The sequence below is a fragment of the Botryllus schlosseri genome, chromosome 4 (genome assembly GCF_051294905.1).
Source record: "Botryllus schlosseri isolate E-star chromosome 4, Bs_hap1, whole genome shotgun sequence".
In the NCBI taxonomy this organism is placed as follows: Eukaryota; Metazoa; Chordata; class Ascidiacea; order Stolidobranchia; family Styelidae; genus Botryllus; species Botryllus schlosseri.
The window spans coordinates 21,502,349-21,529,259 of record NC_137239.1 but is presented as its reverse complement, the minus strand read 5'-3'; the positions used below and the strand labels follow the sequence as shown (position 1 = coordinate 21,529,259).

General features: G+C 38.7%; 3 protein-coding genes across 4 annotated transcripts; all 3 read right to left on the bottom strand.

Annotated features, from left to right (window-relative positions):
- Positions 1-4,049: 4,049 nt before the first annotated feature.
- On the bottom strand, positions 4,050-4,917 carry LOC145437397 (uncharacterized). The gene is made up of 2 exons (XM_080314612.1): positions 4,536-4,917; positions 4,050-4,214 (listed from the first exon to the last, which is right to left on the bottom strand). The coding sequence occupies exons 1-2, from the start codon at positions 4,819-4,821 to the stop codon at positions 4,126-4,128; spliced, it is 375 nt and encodes a 124-aa protein (XP_080170738.1). The 5' UTR covers positions 4,822-4,917; the 3' UTR covers positions 4,050-4,125.
- A 3,206-nt stretch (positions 4,918-8,123) lies between these two features.
- On the bottom strand, positions 8,124-20,447 carry LOC145437395 (uncharacterized). The gene is made up of 8 exons (XM_080314611.1): positions 19,507-20,447; positions 12,537-12,826; positions 11,395-11,535; positions 10,607-10,766; positions 9,723-9,983; positions 9,448-9,665; positions 9,140-9,372; positions 8,124-8,601 (listed from the first exon to the last, which is right to left on the bottom strand). The coding sequence occupies exons 1-8, from the start codon at positions 19,523-19,525 to the stop codon at positions 8,271-8,273; spliced, it is 1,653 nt and encodes a 550-aa protein (XP_080170737.1). The 5' UTR covers positions 19,526-20,447; the 3' UTR covers positions 8,124-8,270.
- Positions 20,448-24,828: 4,381 nt separating this feature from the next.
- Positions 24,829-26,463, bottom strand: LOC145437394 (uncharacterized). 2 transcript variants are annotated; one of them, XM_080314610.1, is made up of 5 exons: positions 25,985-26,463; positions 25,849-25,922; positions 25,377-25,548; positions 25,142-25,286; positions 24,829-25,077 (listed from the first exon to the last, which is right to left on the bottom strand). In XM_080314610.1, the coding sequence occupies exons 3-5, from the start codon at positions 25,499-25,501 to the stop codon at positions 25,006-25,008; spliced, it is 342 nt and encodes a 113-aa protein (XP_080170736.1). In that variant the 5' UTR covers positions 25,502-25,548; positions 25,849-25,922; positions 25,985-26,463; the 3' UTR covers positions 24,829-25,005. The 2 variants fall into 2 exon arrangements, with proteins under 2 accessions (XP_080170736.1, XP_080170735.1); XM_080314609.1 differs by having other exon boundaries at positions 25,377-25,922; positions 25,985-26,459.
- Between the last annotated feature and the right edge of the window lie 448 nt (positions 26,464-26,911).

Here is a 26,911-nt window from a genome sequence, read left to right as displayed (position 1 = left end):
TGTGTAGGTATTTGATGTGAACGAGTGTCGAAAATTCATTTCCACAAACATAGGTGGTGACCAATATAACATTTAACGCACCGCTTCTGACGACACGTTTGGGTTTGATCGCAACATAGGTGACATGAAAATTGATAAACAGATTTCTAGTGAACATATGACGTCCAGCATTGTCATTTCTATTCAGCAGCTTATCTTGAAGTTATTCTGGAATAGCGGTTATGCATATCACAGGATAAAATGGTTTTTGCAAACAATTTATTTTTCAAAACCCAAACAAAACATCTCTAAACGGCAATATGTTTGTATCAGTAGGCTATTGGCAATTTGGAAATGAAAATGAGTTTGCACAGTAGAATATTTCATCTCAGACGGCCATTCTATTTACAGTGTTGGGATGACTCGAGTCATGACTTGACTCGAGTCAGACTCGAGTCAACGTTTTCGTATGACTTGACTTGACTCGAGTCACTTTGGAGAAATAACTTGACTTGACTTGACTCGTAGCTTCAAAAATGTGCATTGACTCGTGACTCGGAACAAAATTTACGAGTCAATTTCATGTCTTCAAGTAAGCGGTGTCGAATAAATCACTGTATCTTGTTTATATTCGGATTATTCCCGATACGTCGGTATCACTTGTGAGAGCAACTAGTCATTCACTGATCGTACGTTACACTGATCCTCCATTGTTAGATCAAAAATAAATTCACTGCAAACTAAACGATCACAGCTTAATTTGTCGTAGTACTAGTATAAGATCTAAACAGCAATGTGTCTCAGTTTTTTAGACGGCTCAATGCTTACGTTGCGCAGTGCTCTTCTTTACCAACCCTTTTGTATGATTTAAATCAAAGAAATATAATTTGTTTGTGCGTTTTTATTCTCACAGATGTGTAGATGGGTAGTGTAAGCTATTGTACCATATCAATTTGTTCCAGCTTCTCGAAGCTTCGTATTAGGTCCTATATTTTGTCTGATAACAACTGACGGTAGCATGTAGCTGTACACTTACGATCGTAATTTAGTAGCAGTTCTACGTGTGCGTGAGGGATACAATGTCTTTTTGCATGTATATTTAACTAGATATTCGTTATTTGATTCTAGTTAAATGATAAATTAATTTGTCTTTCACACTGCTAGCAAAATGTAGACTTTGAATCATCACTCATACTTCGAAAATTCAATTTGACTTGAATTTTGACTTGACTCGTGACTTGACTTGACTCGACTTGACTCGAGTCACTTCCTAAAAACGAGTCAACCGATCATTAAATGGGAAAAATTCACCGGTTTTTGAGAATTCTTCTCCGGATTTGCAAGTCTCAAATTTCTGAAAAAGTGTCCTCTTTTTAGATTTCCAAAATATGGTAAGCCTAGATACTAGTCCTTTATTTACGCGAACATTCCGTTTTATAACATATCTTGACATGGCGCCCGCCCCATATTATAGGTGCCGTAGTTTAGTCGAAGAGCAATACGAAGAAGTTGTATCGGAACGGTGTTAACACTTTGCTCGATCAGTATACGTTATAAAAAATGTGGCGGATTGTAAAAATGCCATATGGTGTCGCTTTATTTTCGGAAAATATAGGCATTGCTAGACTTGCTTTTATGCTTCAACAAACAACATGTATGTTCTCCAGACACAAAAGTGCAACTAATTAGAACTCAAAGTAGGACACTGGGAATTGAGAGAAAAATACAAATGCTACTTCTAAAAAGCGGTCATGTCTTTCGTCCAGAAAGTTTCACCCTTAGTCTGCTAAAACCGGTCTAACGCTCATAAAAGTCAGAATCCACTTTTCCAGATTAGGACTCGCCATGAGCTTCTAAATTACGGTATGTTAGGTAATTGCTAGATTTCGAAACGGTAGTTTCAAACGTTATGGTGGGACATATTTACCGTGATTTCATTAGGGCTGGGCACAATGATTCGAGTACTCGAATCTGAATCGAGTATTTATTTCAGTGATTCGATTCGAGTAGTAAAATATGAGTTTTTCCAGTACTGAAATTTTGCTTTCGATGCTACTAAGAGTTAATTTATCGATGAAAATGATTGTTTCGACAGTATGTTCCAATGTGGCAGCCTTGAATCCATGATTGGTCGTATCATATCATAGAAAAGATTTATTACAGAGCTACAAATTTACTTTGTGGTGCACAACAGGTATTATATTCTTTGAGGTAGCATAAAAGGTACATATTTAAACTTTCGATATATTTCATACTGTTATGACGTCATAATGATAGGTACTCGAATACTCGACTCGACTCGAAGCATAATACGTGATTCAGAATCGAATCACTCAGGTACTCGATTTTGCCCAGCCCTAGATTTCATATGGGCGACAATGCGGTGTGACCGGAATCACACAACCTAAATAATATTCACCGATACTTTCGTGAAAACATATCAGTCACTCCATCTCTGCTGTGCGCTAAGCAGGACGAAAATTCTTGACTTGATTAGCTTTTATGAAAATCAAATGTTGGTACTCCGTGAAAACAGCCCCGAAATTCCTCATGCTATCTTTCTGATTGGAGGATTAAACTACCTCTACTTGACAAACAGAATACAGCGGAAAGTAAGTGAGTCGTTCATAAAATATTACGTATTAGAAGTAGCCAAAATTTGATTTGTTTGTGTAAGTACCACTCGTAAAAGTAGAAGTACTTCGTTACTGACCACCTCTGTAGGTAGATAGTACGTTCTACAGTTTGTTATGACTGCTATTTACCCGCTACCGCCATCTGGCTGCGGATCGCTGTAACGGGTTGCTCCACACGAGATAGCATTGGCAGCGTTCTAGAACCGAGACATCCGTGTTTTCAACCATAATTTTCTAGGCAGACCCGCACCTTATAACGAACCCAGAGATGACCACAGTCCGGTTCAGGAGCCGGAGCCGGAGCAGGATTCCAATGATTTTTTACCAGGCCGGACTGGATCCGGATTTTGAATTTGGGGTGACGGTTGGATTTTAGCCGGATTTTTTTGCTGCAATATCATTAATTAGCATTGTTCTGGCAGGATTTTTTTCGGATTCCGAACTGGACATTCACCAGCCGGATTTTTTTCGGACTCTGAATTTCCAATTGCCAGCCGGATACGGATAGATTTGGATCCCGAAATTTGGGAATCCGCCCATCTCTGAACGAACCACAGACTTCCAAATATCCCTGACGTTGAAATGCAATTAAAACGGTGCTCTCTTGCTCAGATGGACATTTCAGAAGATCAATATCTATGGAATAAGAATCGTGTTTTCCTTGATGGCCAGTAACGTACTTCACTTTTTCTGAGTGATCACGTAGATTTTTCCTCCTTGCAATACTCACTCCAGTGGTTTTAATTTTAGATTACTTCCTCTCGTACTTCAGTTTTTTTGGTGAGACCGGGCATCGAATACTTAGTTGAAAACTGTTACTTCTACTTGTACTTAGAAATTTACATTTATTCTACTTGCCTACCAATGTAGTCTACTTTGGCCATCACCTCTGGGTGTAATAGATACGATTAACGATATCCACGGTTTTGTAGAAACTGCACTCAGGGCAGTATAATTACTAGGCTCAGGCTCGATTCGCAATTTTTCGTTGACTCGAGTTATTTTCTTAAAAACATTAAATGACTTGACTCAATTCAATTTGTGTATCAACACACCTTGTACTCGGGTCATTGCGTAATTCTCGACATATTCCACTTCAACTTGTTCAAGTCTCGAAAATCAGGACCGATAATTGAGAGATTGGCCCAGAAACTGTCTGTTTCAATAAACATGTTTGCGTGAGAAAAATTAGTATATTATGAATCCGAGGCCTTCGATATCACACGATAGTTTCACAGAAGCGAGTTAATCCTGATTTAACTCAATACTGAATAGTAAACACGATGACTTGGTCTCGGACTTGACTCTGTGGCGCATTGAAAACGACTCGACTTGACTCGAGTCACCACTATCAGTCAACTTGACTTGTGACTGCTTACAACCCTATCTACACTACACCCAATCTCAAGTTGACAAATAAAACGCACAAAAATGTAAAGTGATACACATACACCACGTTTCAATAAATTTAATAATTCAAGTACAAACAATTATATTCCAGAAACATGCACTATTTCGGTGGAGCAAGTTTATTGTACGCGTGAACCAAAGCTTGCTCGTATTTCGGATTTTCTTCGAGGTACTTGAGATGTCGGTTATCTGCAAAGTAGGAAATCAATTCGCTCAACAGTGTGAAAACCCTGAAATGAAGTGACATGGAAATCCCGCGATGATATTCAATATCCCCTTGTTATTAAATTTCTTACAGAAATCCCACAAACTGCATCCGTCCAAGTCAAAACAAACGGCCCCATGGTCAATCGACAATGGTTTCAGTCCAAGGCCCTCTCCGCAAACTTTTTTCCATGAGACTCACACCAATACAAATTCATATACCAGTATCTTCAGGGAGCAAGTTTTGAAATATTATTTAAGATGCATGTTTTGTAAATCACAATCAGCAGCCATCAATTTACTCACATCTATCTTGATGAGCTTTTTCCAACCTCCAGGTATGTACAGGCGGCGCAATCCTGACTAAATACCCGACAAGTACGAGGCCCATCACTGTTTGAAGGATAACACCCCTACTTCTTGCGATATACGTGCTGTTGATGAAGGAGCACCTTGCAAGAAATGATTCGCTGAATAGCGCTTTCTTTATCCTTGTCATGGAGCCATGGTACTCCGGTTTTTTGAAAGGGTATATATCCACAATAGGAAGATCTATGACGAATCTCTTGAAACGTTGTGCTCGCCCAGTCATGATGGCGCTATTATTTCAAGTCAACTGAAAGGTATAAAGACGTTGGTTCAAGTTTGGCCAATTTGTGTCTTGACAGACAAACATAACCACATAGTTGAATACACTTTTATGATCAAAAACTGTAATATGAGAGATATTATGGGAGAGATATTATGCTTGCAACAAGTGTTATATTCAGTTATCTGATCTACCTCTATTTAGATTCGATGATTCAGAAGACCTATTGTCAATCCGAAATTAATAACAATGTTCAAATGTTCAGTATTACCATAGTAAGTAGTATGCTCACAGAAAGATCGATGGTGATAGACCTCGACATGAAATGACCAGGCTGAAAACTTCAACACTGATAATGTGTAGGAGCCAAATTATCCTGTCCTTGCAATCCAAGCCCCCTGGTGCAAATGCGATCCCAAAATCATGCATGCTGTTTTGAAACAGAAATGCAGTTTGGAAACCCATGTGTCTCACCAAAGTTGTTATTTTGGTAACCTGTTTGAAGATTAACCCAGACCGAGACAAATCTCATTGAAGGTCTGAAACATTTGACATGGGAATGGCTTGACGCTGTTAATGTATAATTGGGGCGCATAGGCTACTTACTTTAATACATAACTAAAGTCAGCTCTACAGGTAAAACTGATGACATACATTAGCATTATTTACAAGTAGGCCAGTACCAGTTTTATTAACCAAATTCATTCATTATGCATAACTTTACAAATTTTCGCAGTTGATATAGTCTTTTAGGTGTATAGTTAGCCGATAAACATGAACAGAACAGTCTTGTGTTTGGCTCATTTATGAATCGCGAAATATTGAACTTAATTCATTATGTTGTGTCGGTTACGGACACGGGAATCTTTTACACCTAATTTGATGATGAAATGTGGCGTAAAATGATGATGGGTTTCGCCGTGAGGCCCACAGAAGTTGTGTGACTACCTTATCCTTATGGGGGTGAGTGACAATGTACTGTATGCGTAGCGGCCATGCTTAGCACAGTGATGCAGTAGCGAGTAGCCTAATTACAGAAAATTGAATACAGCATTTACTTCAACTTATATACGTAACACAGATTCTTATGGTCAGTAAGAATAAGTTCCTGTACTGGAACGGTAATACAATATATGAAATGAAAAGTGTTTGCTACCGCAGGTGCAGGGCAACAAAGAAACACATACACACGTTCCTGATTGGAATCGCTGGCCTTTTTGCCTGATATATCAGGTGAGCAGCGATGATTTTCCAAGTTAAAGGAATTTAATAAAAAATAATTAAAAAATAAAACATAGTGTGAGCACAGGACACTGATTCCATACAGGCACACGTTGACGTTGCCCTGAGCTGACTGCCGACTGGTATCGAGGGTCGTTTTGCCTGATATAACAGGTGAGCAGGGACGATTCTTTAAGTTGAAGTAATGAAGGCACTCACAGTCAAAGAGAATTGTGTGAGCACAGGACACCGATTCTAAACAGGGACGTTGTACTGTTGGTGTGGCCTGTCTTTGATGCAGTCTCAACAACATTGGCTCTGACTGGTTACACTGTGCTATTTTGTTGACAGAGCTAGATGCAACTCTAATGGTAGTAAACAACAGTACTTTTTGACAATTTGTTCCTAATCCTGAAGACTGATTCTGAATGCACGCACCCGAAAAGCAAAAGCAATACGAATACGAATACGAACCGGAGATTGGACCTTCCTGAATGCAGTATTTTCATCAGGACATACTATATTGCATTATCAGTTATCATCGCATGTATCGAATACTAGTGCTTTATGAAAGCTTTTGTAAGGTTATGGCTCAATGTCTTGCGAGAAGACAACAATCATCTACACTGAAGCTATTCAACAAATCTTAAGTGCTATTCTTGCTTTTTCCTAGTTTACAAAACAGAAACCTGTACCAAATTTTTGAATATTTGTATGATAGATTTTGGTGAACTATACGTATTTCCACCACTCAACTGCTGCGATTTTCTATACATGTACATTGTACACTGGATATTTGAATATCGGACTGTCTTTCCAAATAGTCGTTCGCAGCTTTACATTGTCGCGAAAAACTATGATTCTTAGAACACGGGTCCTTCGGGTCTTCGCATGTAATATATTTAAATTATACCGGCTACCCGACAGTCGTCGAGCATGTCCACTTGTCCAGTGTCCACATTCAAGTCGAAATACGAGCAATTTCTTCTGAATGAAATGAATACTAGTCATAGTCAGCCCTCTATATTCACCGGACCACGACCTGACATATCGATCTCGCCTTCCGTCACATGTCATCTGATTTTGTCGTTTAATTACCATTATATATTATATTCTTTAATTACTTTCATTCAGTGTGCTTGTGCATGCCTCCTATTTACATTGCCTATGCCCAGGTGGGTGTCTGATCTCAAAGACTACTCCAAGTCGTCTCGGCACCTTCCCATATTTCTTTGTATCGCAGTCTTGGGATTTTTGAAATGATGAAATTTTAAGAATAAACTTGAACTTGAATTCCTGCGATATTTAGGCTTCAAAGCCTAATTATGTGCAAAGTGACATGGCCTATATTACCGCATGGTGGACATTGCATCTGGTATTGTCACTGAGCTATGTTGAGTTGGAAAATAAGACGAGAACAGCATTATGCCTGGACCATAAAGTATTCTAAAGTGGTGGATTCTGACAGAGACTCCATTTAACATTTTTAAATTGTGAAAGTGACTCTTCTCTCCACGGCTTTACAATCTATAATCTGCAGCTACGCACAATGTAAAATCGATGCCCAAGACACAATGCGATGTAATGAACGAACAGGAAGATGTCGAAACGATTCAGCTCGGTTTGTCGATGAAACATCCATCCCGACCTAAAACCAGGGTGTTAGATCTCGATCTTTTGATGCTTTTTCTTGCTCTATTAATTCGTTTTATTTTTCGGGGCGTCTTTCACCAGGTCTTTCTATGGGCAATTTTTCTAAATACGACGTAAGAGTATCGACGAAGGGGATGACTAATGAAGTAATCTAGCCTATAACAACTGCAAGTCAGAATATTCACTGTCCACTTCGATTTCTGACCGTAACGGAAATAATTATATTGTTCACAAAACTATAATAATTTAATTAGGTTTTCATTGCATCGTTTTCATACTCCCTCTCTTCTCTATACACACAATGCATAACCCCACGTGTATTGATAAAGGTAGTTGGCACCACGGGCTGTGCATTGTGCAACGATGAAAGATTGCACGCATAGGCCTATGACCTACCCGCCTATAGAATTAAGGAATATTCAGGACGCATGATGGGTATTTATATATTATATTTAAGTTGAGGAACATATAGTAGACTTTGGTCACAGTGATTTTAACGGTTGACAGTGTCTATGCTCAGCAATATCAGCGAGGTCGGAATGAACTGCAAATTCCCATGCATGGAATTACACCCGAAGTTACGTGCCAACTTCGGTTGGCTCCGTAATCTTTCCTTCCTCGCAAATCATATCTTCATGCTTTGAAAGGATGGAACTACCCTCTTCAAACACAGTCTTTAGTCGGAGGGAAGACTTCCTTCTGTTGATCCAAGGCTTCATGTTTATGAGCGAGCCTTTTCTTTTGCCGATCCGATTACTTTTCGCCGGATCCTTTTTAGATGTGCGACGAATTCGATCAACTTGCTGTTGTTGCTTTCGAAAACTTGACAGTCTCGAAGAAGACTGCGACGCTACAAGCCGGCCAGCGGTGGATGTGCGAGTATTGACACTGGTCCTCTCTGTGTAACCTCTGCCAGTGAATTTGATAAATGGAAATTAATGCCATATAGAGTTCTTGCAGACAGATTACCATTGAGAAACATCGAAACCAATATAGAGAAGCATTCTCAATACGTCATTGCATGCTTATCAACGTTTACATGGACGTTGAACAAGTGGACAACTGGACATGGACAAAGAATGATTTTATTTGTCACTGCAAGCAAATATGATATTGAGAGTCGATGAGTTCCCACGCCTGCTACAGCCAAACTAACACATAAAACCCGTGCATGTATTGCGCAATGGAATGGGCTCCTTAGTCCTATCTCATCAGTATCGCTGTTATCCCTGTAGGCCTACTCAGAGATATAGTTACGGAAATGGCCGCTAACCCTTTTAGTTTTGTGATATCATATTGTGAGGTTACCACGTTTATTGCATTATGCAACTATAACAGACCCGTGAGGTAGGCCTACATTCCTGATTCCGATTTAACCCTATATAATCTATTTTAGGCGTTAAATACCGATTACCGAGCTACGAGTGTCTTAATACGGTATACTTACCCCTCGCGATTATTTGCTATTGAAGAAACCCGTCGTCTGAGTTGGCATATCATCAGACATAACACCAGAGTGAAACCAGTAGGCACTAATGCAATCAGTATGATATAGTTGGATATCGTCCGCGGTACCATTCCAGGTGACTTCGAACTTTGGTGAAGATGATTGCCATGTCGCTGGTGAATGCTTCGCAACAACTTTTCCCGGGAAAATAGGGATATTCTAGCTGAAAACCCCTGTTGGAATAGTTAAAATGTAACACCTCGGAAGTATAGTTCAACCGCTGCTATTGCTAAATGTCACATACTTACTTCTTCTCTTAATGTTGAATATCGTGATTGCAAAATCAATGTAATATTACTCCTTCCTTCTCGCCATTTCCAGTGTTTACTCGGACGGGTATCCCCGCAGAACACTTTCCTCTCGACGATATGGATTCCCAACCTCGGATTTTTTGCAATCTCGTCCGATGTTAAAGTGTATTCTCGATATATCTCCATGATATGGCTTGAAGTGGAATTTCTGCTGTCTTTTACATTCCGAATGACATAGTCGGTTCTAATAGGAATTGATGTGAAATACATACCGGATAAAATCATGCTGCTGTCAGTGCTTGCATTTGTGTCGCGATTTAGAATATCTAAAATACCATCGGCGACTTCTGATTCGTGAAGAAGGGTGTCCCGCACTATGGTCAAGTGTTGGGTCTCGCAGTGTGGCAGTTTGAAACCAGTGAATGTAAGCAAACCATATGGAAAGTCTTGTTTAAGAGTGAGATCCCACTTGCAATACACTGTAAATGGAGTAGGGTCGAAGTCGGAGGAGAACCTGGGAGATCGCAATAGTCCTGTAATGTAATTTATTCAGATGAGTTTGAAACATTAGTCGCGAGGCTTATACAATAACTCTCGAGACTGACGCGTATAGATTGCGTTGATAACATTTACGATGCTACCTTTGGATAACATATAGGTCAAAATGTTGCTGTTATATCATGGGTAAACAGATCGAATAAGGCACAGGTAACTTGCATTTTCTCAAGAGAATCAGCATAGTCGTTAAAATAAATGATATGAGCAATATATACTATATCATTAAGGAAGTATTAACCGTTCAGTGTGATACTCTTTTGGTAGGGGTTTCTGGAGAAAATCCAGAGTTCGTTGGCTTTTATGGTGTGATAATGAAATTACTTCCAAATTACGGACATAAGTCTACAATTGGTATTTAGAGAATATGTTTTTGGTACCGATTTTTCTTAATCTGTATGTAACATGACTTCGTGGTTGGAACATAGTGACTTTTAGACCATTGCATAGAGCCTGAATACTCCAATACTATGTCAACCAAGTAGCCTACTATATAATATTGGAGGGTACGGAGTTGCTATAATACCTTCGATTACCATAGCTCTGCTGTGGCATTCCGCAATATACGTTAGGTTATCGTGAAAATGTTACTAAGAGTTACCTCTGGATCTTTCACCACCGCATTCATAGTAGTACATACTGAATGATTCATCGCTCGTGTCGTCGTAACGGATTTGAGAAGGGGTGTACTCGATATTTATAGCTTTCCCAGGCTGTGAAATGGGACTATATCCGTAGAAGTGATACTGAATCTGAGAAATCTGAATGCAAGCGTATACATATTGTTATCAGTACAGAGCCCACAGTATAACCATTACATATAAGCTTCATTGCTGCACAATATTTAAAAACCAGTGCAATTACTGGACGACAAGAATGCTTGAATTAAATAATTTTCCGCCCCTAACATCCGACTCCAGTGTCACAAGTGTAGTAATGAAGAGAATGAATGAAAGCAACCTATCTTATAGCGTGATGAACCAATATATATTCTTCGAAAGCTAACTAGGTGAAACGGATGCTGCGGAGAAAGAGTCACCTCTCTATTTGCAAATTTATATGTATATATGAAAATTTACCAATTAATATGAAGTTTATGAATCCGGATCCGGTCGGGTGTACAGAATGGTTTAGTTTCAGAATCAGAAAACATGCATAACGCATTTACGTGGTAGACAAATATTTCCTGGTATTAAAAAGCTCTGTTTGTATCGAGTCGGCATCATAATTATAACTATATATGTCTATCACTTCTCGTGTAGAGGCGGTGAAAAGACTTCAACTCGGTTCGATAATGATACAAATCGACCACCACCTGCATATCCGTGAATATCATATTGCCATCCATATTCCATACCATTAAATCCTAATTCTTAAGGTGCTTCTTACCGGGTGACAAGCGAGCAGTCGAGATTCTTGACACCACGATCCCCGTGTTTTATTGAAACTGCTTTCAAAGACATGTAGCGTAGAACAGCCACCTTCAAATATATCTTGTAAAACGATGTTATCGCGTTTTACAACCGTCACCTGTCAAAGAACATTTACTCGTCGGATCATACTCCAACACCTTCCTTCAAAAGACTCGATACTGTGCAATGTTTATTGTTATTACAGGTATAGTTGCAGGTGTCTTGAGTTACGGCACTGCGCAAATTGGTAAAATCCGAATGCTGTTGCGCTACAGTTGCAACACATTCGGTTTGTTTGTAAATATCACAATGAGGATTCTTGTGACTTGAAGCAGAACGAAACGGAACCGCTTGGATATCCGCTGACATTTAATCTTCCGGAAAGTTACCAAGCTTGAGATAATAGGAGCAATTAAGCGCACAAATAGACGCTGAACACCAATACCCCCGTATTTCCAATCATTTGCTGACCTACGCCTTAACAGCATTACTTTTACCGGTAATACAGTATAAATGACGATCATCCATGGACTGCAGTCTGCTCAAAATGTGATAATTGCACCGAGACGTAAGGTAAGGCATATATTTAAAAACGCAAATTCATATAATCCCATTACGAAACCTATCTTAATATTCTATATTAATCGAAATAATGGAGATGTCAACAAATTGGCCTCTCGCGGATAAGGAGGTCTAGTCACATATATGCCAACCTGATACGACAGGCACCCTATCACTATACTAAATGTTGTTAGCGGTGTGGTAAAGTGACTTCAATGTATGCTCAGGTGAACACATGACCAGGATAGAACCATCACGCAATGCCTGGGATGCGAGCACCATTAGTATAACTTCGTAAATGCTGTTGCAATTTACATTAATTGTAATGTAACATTCAGCACAGCAGAATTTCACAAGAATGTTAATCGTTACATTGTAATTGTACTGAAATCATTGAGTTATTTAAGATACATTATTATTAGGCTATATATGGATGTTGCTTTTGATAACATGCAAATGGCATCGGCGACATCTATATTTCAAATGTGGGATCATTCACTGCAGTCCACGCCCACAGCTGCATAGAACTGTTCTAGATATTGAATTGGCTAAACTTACCGAACCGCCTGCATGCTTCGGTATAATGGTCCATCGCGATGTCTTCTGAAATCCAGCATCGGAATCACTAAAGGTATGTGTCAATACGTCTACTTCACTCGAAGCCACCAGTATGTCTCCTTGTTTAGAACATCCAATATCTGTACTGTCTGTCCGGTTGCTCTTCATGTTATAGTCAATGTATTCATCGCTGTTGTCCGTGATGTTATGGTCGCCCAATCTATGACGGTAAGACGTCCCGTTATGAACTTCACCGGATCCCTTGACACTCATCAACGCCAGCATTATTCCTGAATGATAAATGCATCGAATCATAATGAGGATTAACAATCATACTATGATGTTCAAAATTTCTACACTTTGGTATCGTATATTGCAATACAATGACATTTAGTCCGCGGAGTATATGATACCCACGAATACAGATCAAATCTATACCAGATGATGAAGATGATAAATGAATGCTCGGACAGGCGTCGGAGAAAGATCACATATTTGTAGTAAATTAGGTCAATGCATTTCGATAGCGATGGGTGTATTTCGTGCATTCTCAATAGCGACACGTGATCATATAAGTATCTATATCTTTCATATTAGAATGCCTACATGGGCCTATATCAAAATAGCTGTTGTCGATGATATCTCATAGGTAGCATTGTAATGTACAGCTTTTGCATTAGGTTGGGTAGCAAAGTACTGCTGCATGGGACATATGGCTACCACATAACATATCCTCGTCGGTTTATTTGATCTCTCGGAACTATCGAGACGAAATTTAATCAAAGAAAGATCGATCACTTATACAATGCAAGCAATATGTCTACAAGTCATCATTTGAACGTGTCGTCATGGCTAATTGGTTGTGATTGATATTTTCAGAACCAACAGAGTGACGCAACGGAGTAACGAATGTGGCATTCTTACGGCTCTGTTGCGGTGTTTTTATTAAATTGCAGTGTTTCAATGGCTATATTCTGCGAACAACAAGACAAATCTATTCTTCCGCACATATGAAAGTGCTCAATCAATAAACTTATTGCGATCACGTCTGAAGAACCCTTGGATAAATATCTTATCCTCATCGATAAATACATCTGTCTTGATTTCGGTGTAACCGGAAAGTTTCCTTTTACCTATAATGTAAGGTTTTGATTGCAAATATGTTGTTCTGTAATTCGTGAGCGATCGGGATAAGAACTCGATTTATGTGTAGACTACCCCGTAACACATAGGGCATTTACACCACGTTATGACAACAATTCGATCATGGTTGTGTATTAGCGCGCACGTGTACTGCGAATTTAGTGTTACCTGACTCATCTAATATATATTCTTCGCAACGCGGCATTGATCCTAAATGCAGAGCGTGAAGGAAGGGGGCTCGGGAGCTCGATAATCACATGACTAGTTTAGTTGCCTGTGAAACTGCCTCGAATGAAAATTGAAGAAAAAAAACTTGTTCAAATTTCGGACAGAAATATTTCCTAATTTTAAAAATATATTGTTATTGATTTCACAAAATATTTGGCTTATTCATTCACCCTGTCAACAGGATTCCTCAATCGCTACGTGCCTCCTGGGAGTATACAGGAATCAATGCAAAAAGACTGTTTTTTTGCCATTGTCGAATTGTCAATTGCCGAAACATGTCCATTGTCAATGCTGCAGAAATCACCAATGGATTTCTTCCAATGCCGACTATTTTTACAGTGGTTTAAACACATTATACTTCCGCCCGACAACAAAGTAACGCGATGCTTCCGTGGTATTGTCATGCTGATGTTGATCAAGCATTTGAAATTGGATATTACCGCTTGACCTTTGTTAACGTTTGTGCACACGTAGTTGCCATATAATTATAGGCTAATTTATATATGCAGTGTTTTTAAAATTATGGTATCCCGCGGTTACGTCAGCGTCGTTATTGTGAGTTTATAAGCAGGTAAGCATCATCACTATCGCCTATACACAAACGTTGAAGATAAGACAATGTATACATTTTCTGCTAATATATTCAATATACTACAAAATTTCTATAAAATAAAGTCATGGTTAGCAATTGTTGGTTATCGATAGCAATTGCTGTTGATTCAGTAATACAAGTTGCTTTCAGTCTGCTATTATATATCCACATCGCTGTAAGCTGAGTACGAACTTGTCAGATAATTGAAATTTAAACATTATGGAAGCCCTTCAAGTATCCGTCAATTGACGGGTATAGTAGCAGCGGCGTCGCTGAAATACTGCATTGTCATATTTTCAAAGGGTATAAGCGCACATTATATCGACTTAAACAAGCCGTGACATCTTTTGACCTTGACCTTCGCATTACACGGTTCTTAGCGGAAGGTCCTTAGCATTTTCAAGGTTCCTTTCCTCCTGAGTTATAAAATTGAAAGACGGACTTTACTTAGCCCGCAGTGTCTATGCGACGCAGCTCAGACTTGATACAAACAGCAACCAAGCCCGCCGGTTAATTGATAACCTTTGTTTGTAGTTTTTAAGGATTCTATAGAATAGACCATGATTATATACAACCGCAGGTAATCCGTACATCACCAATTCACCATGTACAATACAGTGTTGGGATCAAGTCACTACCTTCGAGTCACAAGTCATCTCGAGTCATTGCACATTTTGACTCGAGTCAAGTCAAGTCAATCGATTTTCGAAGGTGACTCTAGTCAAGTCAAGTCACTCGTTTTTTGGAGGTGACTCGAGTCAAGTCAAGTCAAGTCAAGTCGAGTCACGAGTCAAGTCACAATTCAAGTCAAATTGAATTTTCGAAGTATCAGTGACGGTTCAAAGTCGTTACATTTTGCTAGCTGCTTGAAAGACAGAATAATTGATCATTTATCTTGAATCAAATAACGAACACAAAGTTTAATATGCATGCAATAAAGCGTTTTATCGCTCACGCACACGTAGAACTGCAAATAGAATACGCGAGTAACTGCATAGCTTCATGTTACAGTCTGTTCTTATCAGCCAGTAGGATCGAATACGTAGCCTCGAGAAGTTGCAACAAATTGATATGGTACAATACACTACCCATCTACACATCCGTGAGAAAATTACCGCATAAACTATATTCGCTCGATTTAAATCATACAAGAGAGTTGGTACAGGTGATCACTGCGCAATGTCAGCACTGAGGCCGTCTACGAAACAGAGATACCTTGCTATGAGATTAATCTACTGCTACTACGATAACCTGAGCTGTGATCGTTTCGTTTGTGGTCAATCCATTTGTGATGTAACAATAGAGGATCAATGACACTTACAATCATTGAATGGCATGGTTATTCTCACATGTGACAGAGGCGTATCGCGATCGCGAACAATACGAACATACACAAAATACAGTGATTTAAATTGATACCGTTTACCCGATGACTTGAAATTGACTCGTAAATTTTGCTCCGAGTCACGAGTCAATCCGCATTTTTGAAGCGCCGAGTCAAGTCAAGTCAAGTCAATTTTGCAAAGTGACTCGAGTCAAGTCAAGCCATACGAAAAAGTTGACTCGAGTCATCCCAACACTGGTACAATATCGATTCGAAGATAACATTACTTCATTTACCAACTTTTTCCCGTTCTCTGGTATATATTTATATCCCACAAAACAATAACTATCTTAGTTGCGACAAATGTGACTGACTTTCGGTAAAGCTGACTTTTGCATATCCCACCGACGCTATATGGACACATAGAGGAAAATCTTGTTAAGGAATTGATGTGTATCTATTAGTGGTTGTATCAGCGGAGCATCGCCGCTGTAGAATTCGAATTTCGCCCAACCTTGACTGTTGTAGGCGTCTTCTCATTAATGCTATAGATTGCTGGAAGAATGTGATCGCATGAACTATGCGGTGTCGGGCATAGCGCAAATGCCCAAAGTGTTATTGTTTACAGGATTATGGTATACGTGGGGAATATTTAGTGCGTCGCCAACCAGTTCAAGTAACCGCTCGGCATAATTCACTATCAACCAATACCATATATACCGCCAGAGTGAGAAAATCCAGCCTAAAATCCCAAATATAAATTATCAGGGTCGGAACTGAAGCCGCTTTTATGGTGAAAGCAAAGTAAGATAAACCCGGTAATTATGGGATCGGATTTCAGAGACTTTGCGTCATTGACGTTTGTAGTATACATCGACCATCTTGAAATTCCGGGTCGATCTCGGCCACCAATATTTTTTCGCTATTTTATGTACTAGCCAATATATTCGTCAATGGCATGGATATTGTTGGAGGCTTTTTGTATTCGTCATCGTTGACCGTGATGCGAAGGACAAAAAGCCACCAACCAGTCTCAATACAGAATTTAGTCCGTGGAACACACGAAACATTTCTAAATATGCATGTAACGAATGTGCATTGCGCATTGTTGGCAACACCAATTTTATTCTGTAACATGATCGAATTACACTGTTCAACACATATCTTTTTTGGCAGACAAACTAAGAGTGGTTTCGGGGGTTTTGAAGAGTACCGATTCTGAATATGACCTTAGTTAATTTTTTCAAATCGGCTCTTGTTTTGGAGTTGACCCATGGGGCTAATTTGACTACAATGCAACATTTTCGCTGAAATGGCTGGATAGAAAATCAGCTCAGTCGTACTATAGAGATTGAAAAAAATTCCAGCTACTTGTTATTTTTACACAAATAAGACTTTTAAATCAAAATACAGCAACAGCACTTATATTTAGGGGTATTAGATTTATCAAAGTTATAGATTTTCACGGATATCATGTACATAAATAAACTCCAATCATGTATATAAATATTTAACTAGATACTCAAATAACGTGGCGTTTATCCAATCAGTTCTACGTCAACCTCCTATTGTAAATTTCAAATAATCAGTTGGAATATAATATTATTAGTTTATTTTAAAGCACAATTGTTTTTCTATGATTTTCGCTTGTAAACAATTTAGTGCAGTTGCCCGAAAGGTTCCAGCAATGGTCTGCCATAATATGTTCAGCTCATCTGCCCTGATATCTTTCTTTTGTTGTTTTGAAAAAACTACGATTTTCTTCCTACCAAGTGAAATATTCACGGGTAAATACAGTAATTTTGGGCTTTTTTAGGGGTATAAGTATCTTCTGAACAAGAGTCAATCTGGCAAAGCTAATGTGATATTCGTAATCAGCAACCTCTAAAACCCCAGAAACGGCTCTCAGATGTTCTGCAAAAAAATTCATTTTGTTGACCAGTGTTATGTTCAACTTTATTCAATATAGGCCTGTGCAGCTGACTACATAACATCGGATGATGATCTGAGATTTTCGCTCAAACTGATGTCTGTATAAGTGAAAATATAGGCATCGCCGTTAAGTTTAGGGTCAAAAACGATATTGACGTGCCTCATAATGTTATGTCATCAAGAATCCAGATGCAGCTTGTTACATACGTGACAGTGTTGCGATAGTGCATTTCTTTTATAAACATTCTGAAAGCAGGGGTGATTAAGGCGTACTTCGGGAGATTGATTCTCACAATTCTTGAACCTTTTAACTGGTCTACATCGTGTGATGTATGGCAATTAAGTTGACTATACAGAAGTTTTCGATAATGATAGCTCCATGTCATTGCCAAAATCATCTGATTTCACAGTATGGTCATGATCTGCTAATGTAGCTTATCAGTGAGAGTTCATATATGTCATCACGACCAAAATGAAACACGAGGGTAAGATTAAACAATCCACACCCGCACATATATATGAGCTGTATATAATATAGATATCGTTTGACAATAATTTTGCTATCAATATTTGCTCATCAAACTTGATTATAACTTAAGTGGATCTTGCGACGACAATACATAATACTGTATAGTTCTCGTGATACGGAAACAGAAAACCTCATTACATGGAAAACAATACTTCTTGACAGCTAGTGTATGCTGTTTATTGCAATAGATTTACTTTTTCAGTGAAAAGCCACGACGACGGCAAATAATGCTATAAAACGATATATCGTGTTAGAGCACATATATCACGTATATTCAAGCATATCAGGCAATAAAACACACTGTTTGTTATCAAGTTTACGCCTATACACCACACCACCTTCCTTGCCGATCTCGGACTAATATAATTTGAAAATAGATCTAGACGAACGCATTTTCAATACAACGTATTTCAAGTAGCATAAACATGCGCGGTAAGTAATTAAATGAGGCTGGTTATCGCAGGTGTTACCCTGTTGTCACTCACAAGGATTGAAAAACACATCAAAAGCGATGTCAGTATGAATAACTTAATCTTAAACGCTACATGTGTACAGTGGCTTACGAAAGATCGACGGTATTGATACAATTGGGTGTTGCTTCGCAACGGCTTTGAATCGAAGCGTTTTGAAAGCGGTTTTTCTAATAAAATCACACTTTACACGGAATTTATTCTTCAAACTCGCGGGTATATAGTCACAAAGGGACGATTCGCAACGATGCATTGTAGCGGGATGTATGTTGTTTGTATTGGTGGGGCATTCGATGAAGTTGATCGCGAAGGAATATCTTATACAGGGCTTACAGGCCTGCGAAATCGATGATTAATTGATTATAATGACAATGAACCAGTTCTACCGATTACTTTACTGGTAATTTTGACCACTGATTAGCCGTGCATTAGTCAACTATATGCCAAAGCACTCTTTTAAACTGCGCGGATTAGCACTTCGCCGAAAATCCTTTTAAAATTATCTACATAAGGTCAGAGGAAATATCACCTTTATCAGCTGCTTGGGCAATCCAATTCATACATTTACACACCAAGAACGCAAATATGCCAGTCTCACCACGACATCACTTACGTGTGTGGTAATACGATGATATCGGAATTGTGACCAGCCAAGGGCATATTTCAAGGGCATTTAAATTCTAATGTCGTGAAGAAAGCACCTAATGCCCGACCCCGCTATAGTTATATTTACCAAAATACTCATGACTCACCGAGCATATTTGCGTCCATGATTGAAAATACCAATTCACCTTGATTTCTTTTGATTCCACCCAGTGAGCATTTTCCTGTGTTCCTATGTTTCGCCAGAATTTAGTTCAGAAAAATACTCAACGCTGTCGTTCGAGAAGGTAACAAAAATATAAATCAACCTCTAAGTATCAGTATACGTTATAAATCTCTAATCGAGAAAAATGTGTAGGCAAACATTGACTGTGGCGCAAAAGACTATAACTGTGGTTAAGCACCTATTTCTGGCTTAATAAACAACAATAACACACGGACTGTTTGGTTTACTAAGGCAGTGCTGCATACAATACAGTTAAATCCTACCTCAGACAATTATAAAATCTCCATTGTTAGTTACGCTGTTATATACTATTGACATGTAACTGCGCCTAGAGTAAGTGTTTAAATTCACACCACCCCGATAATCACGTGATCTGGAAATCGGAAGAGAGAAACTGGAGAGTAGTTACTGACCTTAAAAACTACAACTGAAACACATCTATTCCAATGCCCTTTATTCATTGATGACTTACTATGATTATCTCAGCACTGTCACCGTTCATCTTATATCTACCCCGAATTCTCCATCTGAAGCTGATTGCTGCTAGTGCTCAAGGCCTTTGCTGATATATTGATTTGAATTTCTTTCTAACTGATCACAACCCATTCTGTGCTATGCGACTCTGGGCACCCGGCACTAAACTACAATTGAAGAGCTTCTTGGAGAATCAGAACTTCAATATACAATTGAATGGTAAATTCTAAATTGAAAGGAACCAGAATAATTGCTCATAACGTGCATCATTTGGAACCATGTCCAACCTTGGGCATATGGCTAGATAATTTAGTAAATTAATTATATATTGTCGTTCACTTAGAATCATATCATAACTATGAACACTGGACTAATATATCACTGAACCGTTAGTTCCGGTATAAGACATTTCATTTTTAAATAGTATATTCATATTGAAATGAACCCGAATATTTTCGGCTGACACTCGTCAGGGGTAATCGTCAGCAACTAGTAGAGAATTGGAAAGAACATTGTATATCAACAATCGTATCACAAAATATGACGTATATTGAAGTTCTGTACCTCCAAGAAGCTCTTCAAACATTTCATTTTCTGAAATTCGCAATCCGCTATATACGAGGGCAGCTAAATGTGCTATTCAAATATTTGAGGATTAGTTTGCCATATAATCCGCGGTGCGATTATAGCTCTTATTCGCGGATTTGCGCACAAGAGTTCAAAGTCAATTCCAGCATAATTTCACCATTGCGATAGTCATACGTACAAGCTCATGTAAGATTGTAAGTAAACCAAACGGTACACATGTACCCGTATATACAGTTTACAGGGATCAGTCACATTAGCAAGATTGTTTCTTTGATAACGTTGATTCTCCGTAACAAATACATTTATTGATGCCGTTTCAGTAGTACAACAAATATTATTTACTGCACGGATGTGTTTGTGTGACTGCTGGATTGTGTTTATGCGATTCCTAGCATGTCGCCATCCAGTCTGACGAAAATGTCTAAAGCGTAATTAAATTCAGCATATATTTCTTGGGTGACACGCATTGTCAACTATCTCTTCAGTATATAGGATTAGGAGCTCGAAAAATGTGCGGGGTTATATAAAAGATGCATGGACTGGTTGCAGCAAAGACTTAATAATACCCATAGTATCTTCATGCAATTGGTCACAGCTATCATGGTGATAAGATGACCTACTTAGCCATATCACAGCAGTTGAGTCCGTCCATAGAAATAAAGCTATTTCTAATATCGCATTGAAACTTAATGATCTTGCAACTATTTTTACAATCTTCGCTAATGTTACTTACATGAAAACCTAACTTGCGACATATAAAACATGCTACATGATTGGAATTACTTAATCAAAAATGCATCTTCATACACCAAGTCGCGAGTGAAAAATATCACGACTCTGTGAGTTACTCCTCGTCTTATATAGGCTATAAAGAGCGAGCTATATAGAGCTAAAATGATTGGCAGTATTGACCTATTACATTCCAATCTTGTATGACTGAAATATCTGGTAAGTATAACATTAACGATAAAAGCGCAATTGTGATTGAAAACCATATTGATCAAGCACGGTCAAATTCAGACCCGACGAATTTCCAAACACAATCCCTGTTACATCACCTTTGCGGGTGTTGTTAACCACCACATAGTCAATCCTCGCGGCCTTTACAGTAAACAACATATCTGGTTAAATTTAGAGCTGGTCAGAAATGTCTCAGCTAATGATAAGTGGAGATACTTGCGACTGACCGTGTCACGCTATGGGTGCTGTTAAAATTTGAAACAAGCGCGGTGGATAAGAATATCTTACGTGCGTTATTAAGCACGACTTATGGCACAATTTAGCAAGGTTAATGTCTAAATTAGGAACATGCAATAAAACTATATTCTGTTATTACCCCTCCAGCTATATGGGCCTGGATCCATTTAAACTGCTCTATTCGCATGACTTCTTGTTAACAATAACGCCGTATACATTCACGTCCAAGAATTTTAATCTTCGGCACGCGGTATTCGATTTCATAACGCTTATTGGTATTATATTTCTCACGTTGGTATTGCGTCCGGTATTGACCGCATTCAGGTTAAGTCCTATATAATGCAAACCCTGAAAGGTTGCAAGTCATATTTGTACGGCTTGTTCATTGAAATGCAAGATAATTGTACGTTTACATGGCTGCAACCATGCATTTAATATTAGTTATCGTGAATGCTGGTACCTATCTGAATTCCCGTCTATCCAATTAATCTTTGCAATACTACTGATATGATAGTAGACTACGCTTAGCTATATTTGGTGGAGAACTGAGGTAATAAATTGAGAAGCCTGACTGATACCGCAATGTTGTCCACCTGCACTCATAGTCGCTTTAACCTTTTGTAGGCGGAGTCAGGAAACTTCCGGTCTTTTAAAGCGAAACAATTTTCGTAACATTTAACGCAAACTCTGGTAGGTCATCTAGGGAGTGTTGTCTCTTTAACATTCCGACACTAGAGGGCTGTTTGCGTTACAGATTCTCGTTGCTCATTGCGAATGCATGTATAAAGGCATAATAGTAAATTGCAACTTCCCTCCGAATCTACCTTGTATCGACTACTTACCCAGTGGACTCAATACCCATCTGTACCACATTGGCTACTCGTATTCACCACTGTGCGAACGGTCGACCAGTTGCTATGATCTGTTCGCGAGTAACAAAATAAGAAGATAAGAAGACGGTTGTAATGTGTAACAAGAGAAAGAGCATTCCTTTCCACTAATACAAACTTATAACCAACTCCAACATTATCGTCGTTGCATTGGTATTGATACGGGACTCCAAGCGTCAGGTTTATCTACGCAGTGACTTGTAAAACAGATGTTTGGAAACTTTATTAAATCGCATAGGTCAGCCCTTCTTAACATTTGTGACCTCGCGGACAAGTAGGGCCTACAACTTTAAAAGAAATATTGAGAACCCGTGAATCTTCAAAATCTACATTAACCCGAAATTGAATTACTACAAATGTATGCAGCTCAAACGCAAAATTGGAAACTCCAATCACTGCTGTCTTTTTCATACTAGATATCTATATGTGGTTCTGTTGCAAAATCCCTTTAAAGATGCAACTTTGCTGTTTGTTATAGCCTCTATTATCCTGCCAATTGCTCGTTTGTTTGCACTTTTGGAATTGAATGAATTTGGTTTAAAGGTCAACTGCATCTTCATGACAACTTTGCGGAATCATGTTCAGAATTTTTTTTCATAACGAAATTACCGACTTTCCGTGTTTCAAATCAATCGGAAATTGCCGTAATTTTGACTGAAAGTTCCAATATTGGCATGTTTGCAGAAAAAGCAGAATGTGCATCGTGACGTCAAGTGAGTGACACATATTATCAACACCGGTCACAGCGGCTGTTTGTGTTCTCGCAGTTTTTATTCTAGTCAGTTATACCCGAGGTTTCCATTGTAACGTATTTGCCAAGTGATATTGAGACTGAGTCCGAGTACTCGGATGTCGAATGTAAGTATCAATTTTGCACGTACTTACCGTTTAAATGCCGGATTGGTTCTGGTGTTGATGCGCTCGATCCCACGTCAGTGGAACCCCTTGCAGCTTCATATGATGGGTCATGATCAGCCTAGCTTGCTCAGCGCAAGCCACTCATCGAGACTACATGAAATACAGTTGTATATATAGTAGGGCTGTTCAAAAATAACTTGTTTTCCTGAATCTTGCTGGTTACGTGATTAAATCGTTAGGTTGCCTTAAAAAACGACGCACACCAAATTTTAATTCATTCCAACAAATAATCGCTGATTTCGTACAGTTTGAAAATTTTGAATTTACCCAAAGATGCAAAAAAAATTTTTTGTCAGATTTTTCTGCAAACCCCATGAAATCGTTGTGCTGTCTTCGAAGACGATGCGAAACAAATTTGACTCAATTCCAACCAGTAGAAGCGGGGCTATTTGAGTTTTTCTTCGATAATTTGGGGATTATCCCAGATCGGTGGATAATCCAAGAATTGTCATCGAAAATCTCAAATAACTCCGCTTCTACTGGTTGGAATTGAGTCAAATTTGTTTTGCATCGTCTCAGAAGACAGCGCAACGATTTCATGGGGTTAACAGAAAAATCTGACCAACATTTTTTTTTGCATCTTTGGGTAAATTCAAAATTTTCAAACTGTACGAAATCAGCGTTTATTGGTTGGAATGAATTAAAATTTGGTGTGCGTCGTTTTTTAAGGCAACCTAACGATTTAATCACGTAACCATCAAGATTCAGGAAAAAAAGCTATTTTTGAACAGCCCTAATATATAGTCTGTAGTGTAATAGCTCGTTTCAGCCGTGTATCTTGATAAGTTTTTGCTGTAAGGAGGTTCCGAGAGTTACTGACAGAATTAAAGTATGCCACAGAATTGCCAGGATGTAATTTAGTGTGTCTGGACGTTGACGTATTGCAGATGTCCTACTATGGATATCAACAGGAATATGGCCGCAGAATAATAACATCGAGTTCAATGCATGAATAGGATGAGTCTCTGATTCGGTCGCCAAATACTTTTCTCGCACTAATACACTTGTTTTTACTTTTCAGGAAGTTGAAACATACTGCCTACAGAAATTGTGTTCGCTGGGTATGGGGATTCTGTGGCAAAAAGCAGCGGAAAATCCTGCCTGCATGCGTTGTTACTGCTGTCCGAACAAAATTTACATCAAATTCTTATAAAAGATTCCAGTTCAGTAACGCCACATTGTGAATGTACAGTTGTATTCCAAATAATAAACGCATATATCTCATGGACCAAAATAACTACTGTGTCAGGCAGAAAAGCATATCGAGTTTTATGTCGGTCGGGCAATAGCTTCCCCTCTGCTAATTTTGATTATGCTGCTAGTCAGAGGAGGTAGAACGGTCTCAGCACAATCGCTCAACTCAACATCAGTTTCTGGTCCAGTTCTGATGAGTGCTTGAACTTCTTCGACAAGCTCATTGCAGTAATCTAGAACAGGCATAACAATATGACGAAATCTTATGATGCAGTCAGATCGACGTCATGCAGTTACCAAATGTTGAATTTTCAAGTATCTTCTTGTGGACCGTACATTTCCCATTTTTGTACTTCGGGTATTTGACCGCGGTGCTCTTTCTTTTGGCATTTTCTGAGTTTTCGTACAATTTTCATTGAAATGCAGGATTGCCAACTGCATCCTACAAAAAATGCATAATTGATGAGGCTAGTAATCATACCAAAACTGATATAGGTTGTTTTGAATAGCCGAGACACTGCAAGGTACCTACCTGGCTTTTTGACTGAAATATGGTTGTAGTGATATAACTTTGGCAGAAATGATTGAGGAGGGCATTGAATGATTCACTTCCAACAGTGCTTCCATTCGGCGATAGATGGCGTATGTCATTTTCATTCGCGTGGAGTAGAGAACATCGCAAATCCTTTCATATGCCAATGAATCTGAAAATGGATTGTCATAATGGTAAACAACAGAATCAAAGATGCTATTCATTGTAACTTAAATTTAGGCCTATATGTATCATGTATATATGCTGAATGGAGCAGTTTGTTTCTTTTTGATACAGTCAAGTAGGCTATTTCATCTTTAAAGGATGTAACGGCATCCACACCACCCGTAAATCAAAATCTGGAGTATGAGCAGTTTGTGCAGTCTTGCTTGATTCTCAGTGAGCTACCTAAACCAGACTCTTGCACGTCCGACTCTGATTGACACATTGGACAATGTTGAAAAATGCTCACCAGCTTATTTCTGTCCACAATCACAAACTGGGTGTTCTTGCTATTTCTCCAGACATTCCTCTGAATCTGAATGCCTGCAAATCAATATCTTGGTGAAGACTTGGTACAAATATGATTACATTGTTCAAGTACTCACTCTGACTCGCCATCTAACTCTGTTGGGTGGAAGCTATCATCAGTTGACAGGGATTGGATATCACTTTCACAGTCTTCATAATCCTCTCCAGCAATAGGGTTTGGACAGCGATGAAAAGACACTTTGGGTACCGAATATCGCGTATTCGAGCAACCACACGCGACACCAGATGTACCTCCGTGCCTCATCTTCTTCATACCTTCCATATTCACAATCAAATCCAGTATCAAAATCAATCCCAACACTAATAAAATAACTATCTGTTTACCATACTGAGCTATACCAGGACTTTAGCCGTGTCACTCACATGACGTCATTTCATAGCTGAATGATTTCATATCCGTTTTTCAGCTTTTCGATTTATAATTTAAATTACTTGAAAACTATCATGTAATTTCAATTTTTAATATTTTATTCATATTCCTAACCACATAACGTACGATATAAGGCAAAGTCATTTTTAAGATGCAGTTGACCTTTAACAGTCTTCGTAGCTTTCACATATCACTTGTCCGAAACGAGCTGTAGGCTACTTTTTAACATGTACTTTCGAGCAAAACTTCCACCATTGTGAACCGCAAACACTTTATCACGACACCGAATACGTTTCAAACGCCTAAATCAATTTAAAATTTGAAGCTCCATTTGGAAAAAAACCGTTCAACCTCCATTTTGAAATTGAGATTTTTTTTAAACTCATATATTTGGCGGACCGGCATGCAAACTTGCCACGGACAAACAAATTGTTTTAAAACACTTTTTTTATTAAATGCAACCTTAACGAATAGACGCAAGCTCGCCTATTTGATTGTAATCAAAGTATTTGTAATCATCTGTATCACTGCACGAAACCACTCCTGTTGTATGGGATCCGCCGTGTATCCACGATTCGGAAAGAGTTGTGCTTTCCCAATCACCACAGCGCTA

What these genes read in the sequence shown, in the direction of transcription:
- LOC145437397 (XM_080314612.1), bottom strand. Translation starts at nt 4,821, where the DNA reads ATGACTGGGCGAGCACAACGTTTCAAGAGATTCGTCATAGATCTTCCT. An exon ending in AAAAGCTCATCAAGATAGAT is followed by an intron (nt 4,215 to 4,535) that starts GTGAGTAAATTG and finishes CCTACTTTGCAG; the next exon opens with ATAACCGACATCTCAAGTAC.
- LOC145437395 (XM_080314611.1), bottom strand. An exon ending in CAGCAGCATGATTTTATCCG is followed by an intron (nt 9,666 to 9,722) that starts GTATGTATTTCA and finishes GGAATGTAAAAG; the next exon opens with ACAGCAGAAATTCCACTTCA. An exon ending in ATAGCAAATAATCGCGAGGG is followed by an intron (nt 8,602 to 9,139) that starts GTAAGTATACCG and finishes ATTCACTGGCAG; the next exon opens with AGGTTACACAGAGAGGACCA.
- LOC145437394 (XM_080314609.1), bottom strand. Translation starts at nt 25,600, where the DNA reads ATGAATAGCATCTTTGATTCTGTTGTTTACCATTATGACAATCCATTT. An exon ending in TATTTCAGTCAAAAAGCCAG is followed by an intron (nt 25,287 to 25,376) that starts GTAGGTACCTTG and finishes CATTTTTTGTAG; the next exon opens with GATGCAGTTGGCAATCCTGC. An exon ending in ACTTGAAAATTCAACATTTG is followed by an intron (nt 25,078 to 25,141) that starts GTAACTGCATGA and finishes TGCCTGTTCTAG; the next exon opens with ATTACTGCAATGAGCTTGTC.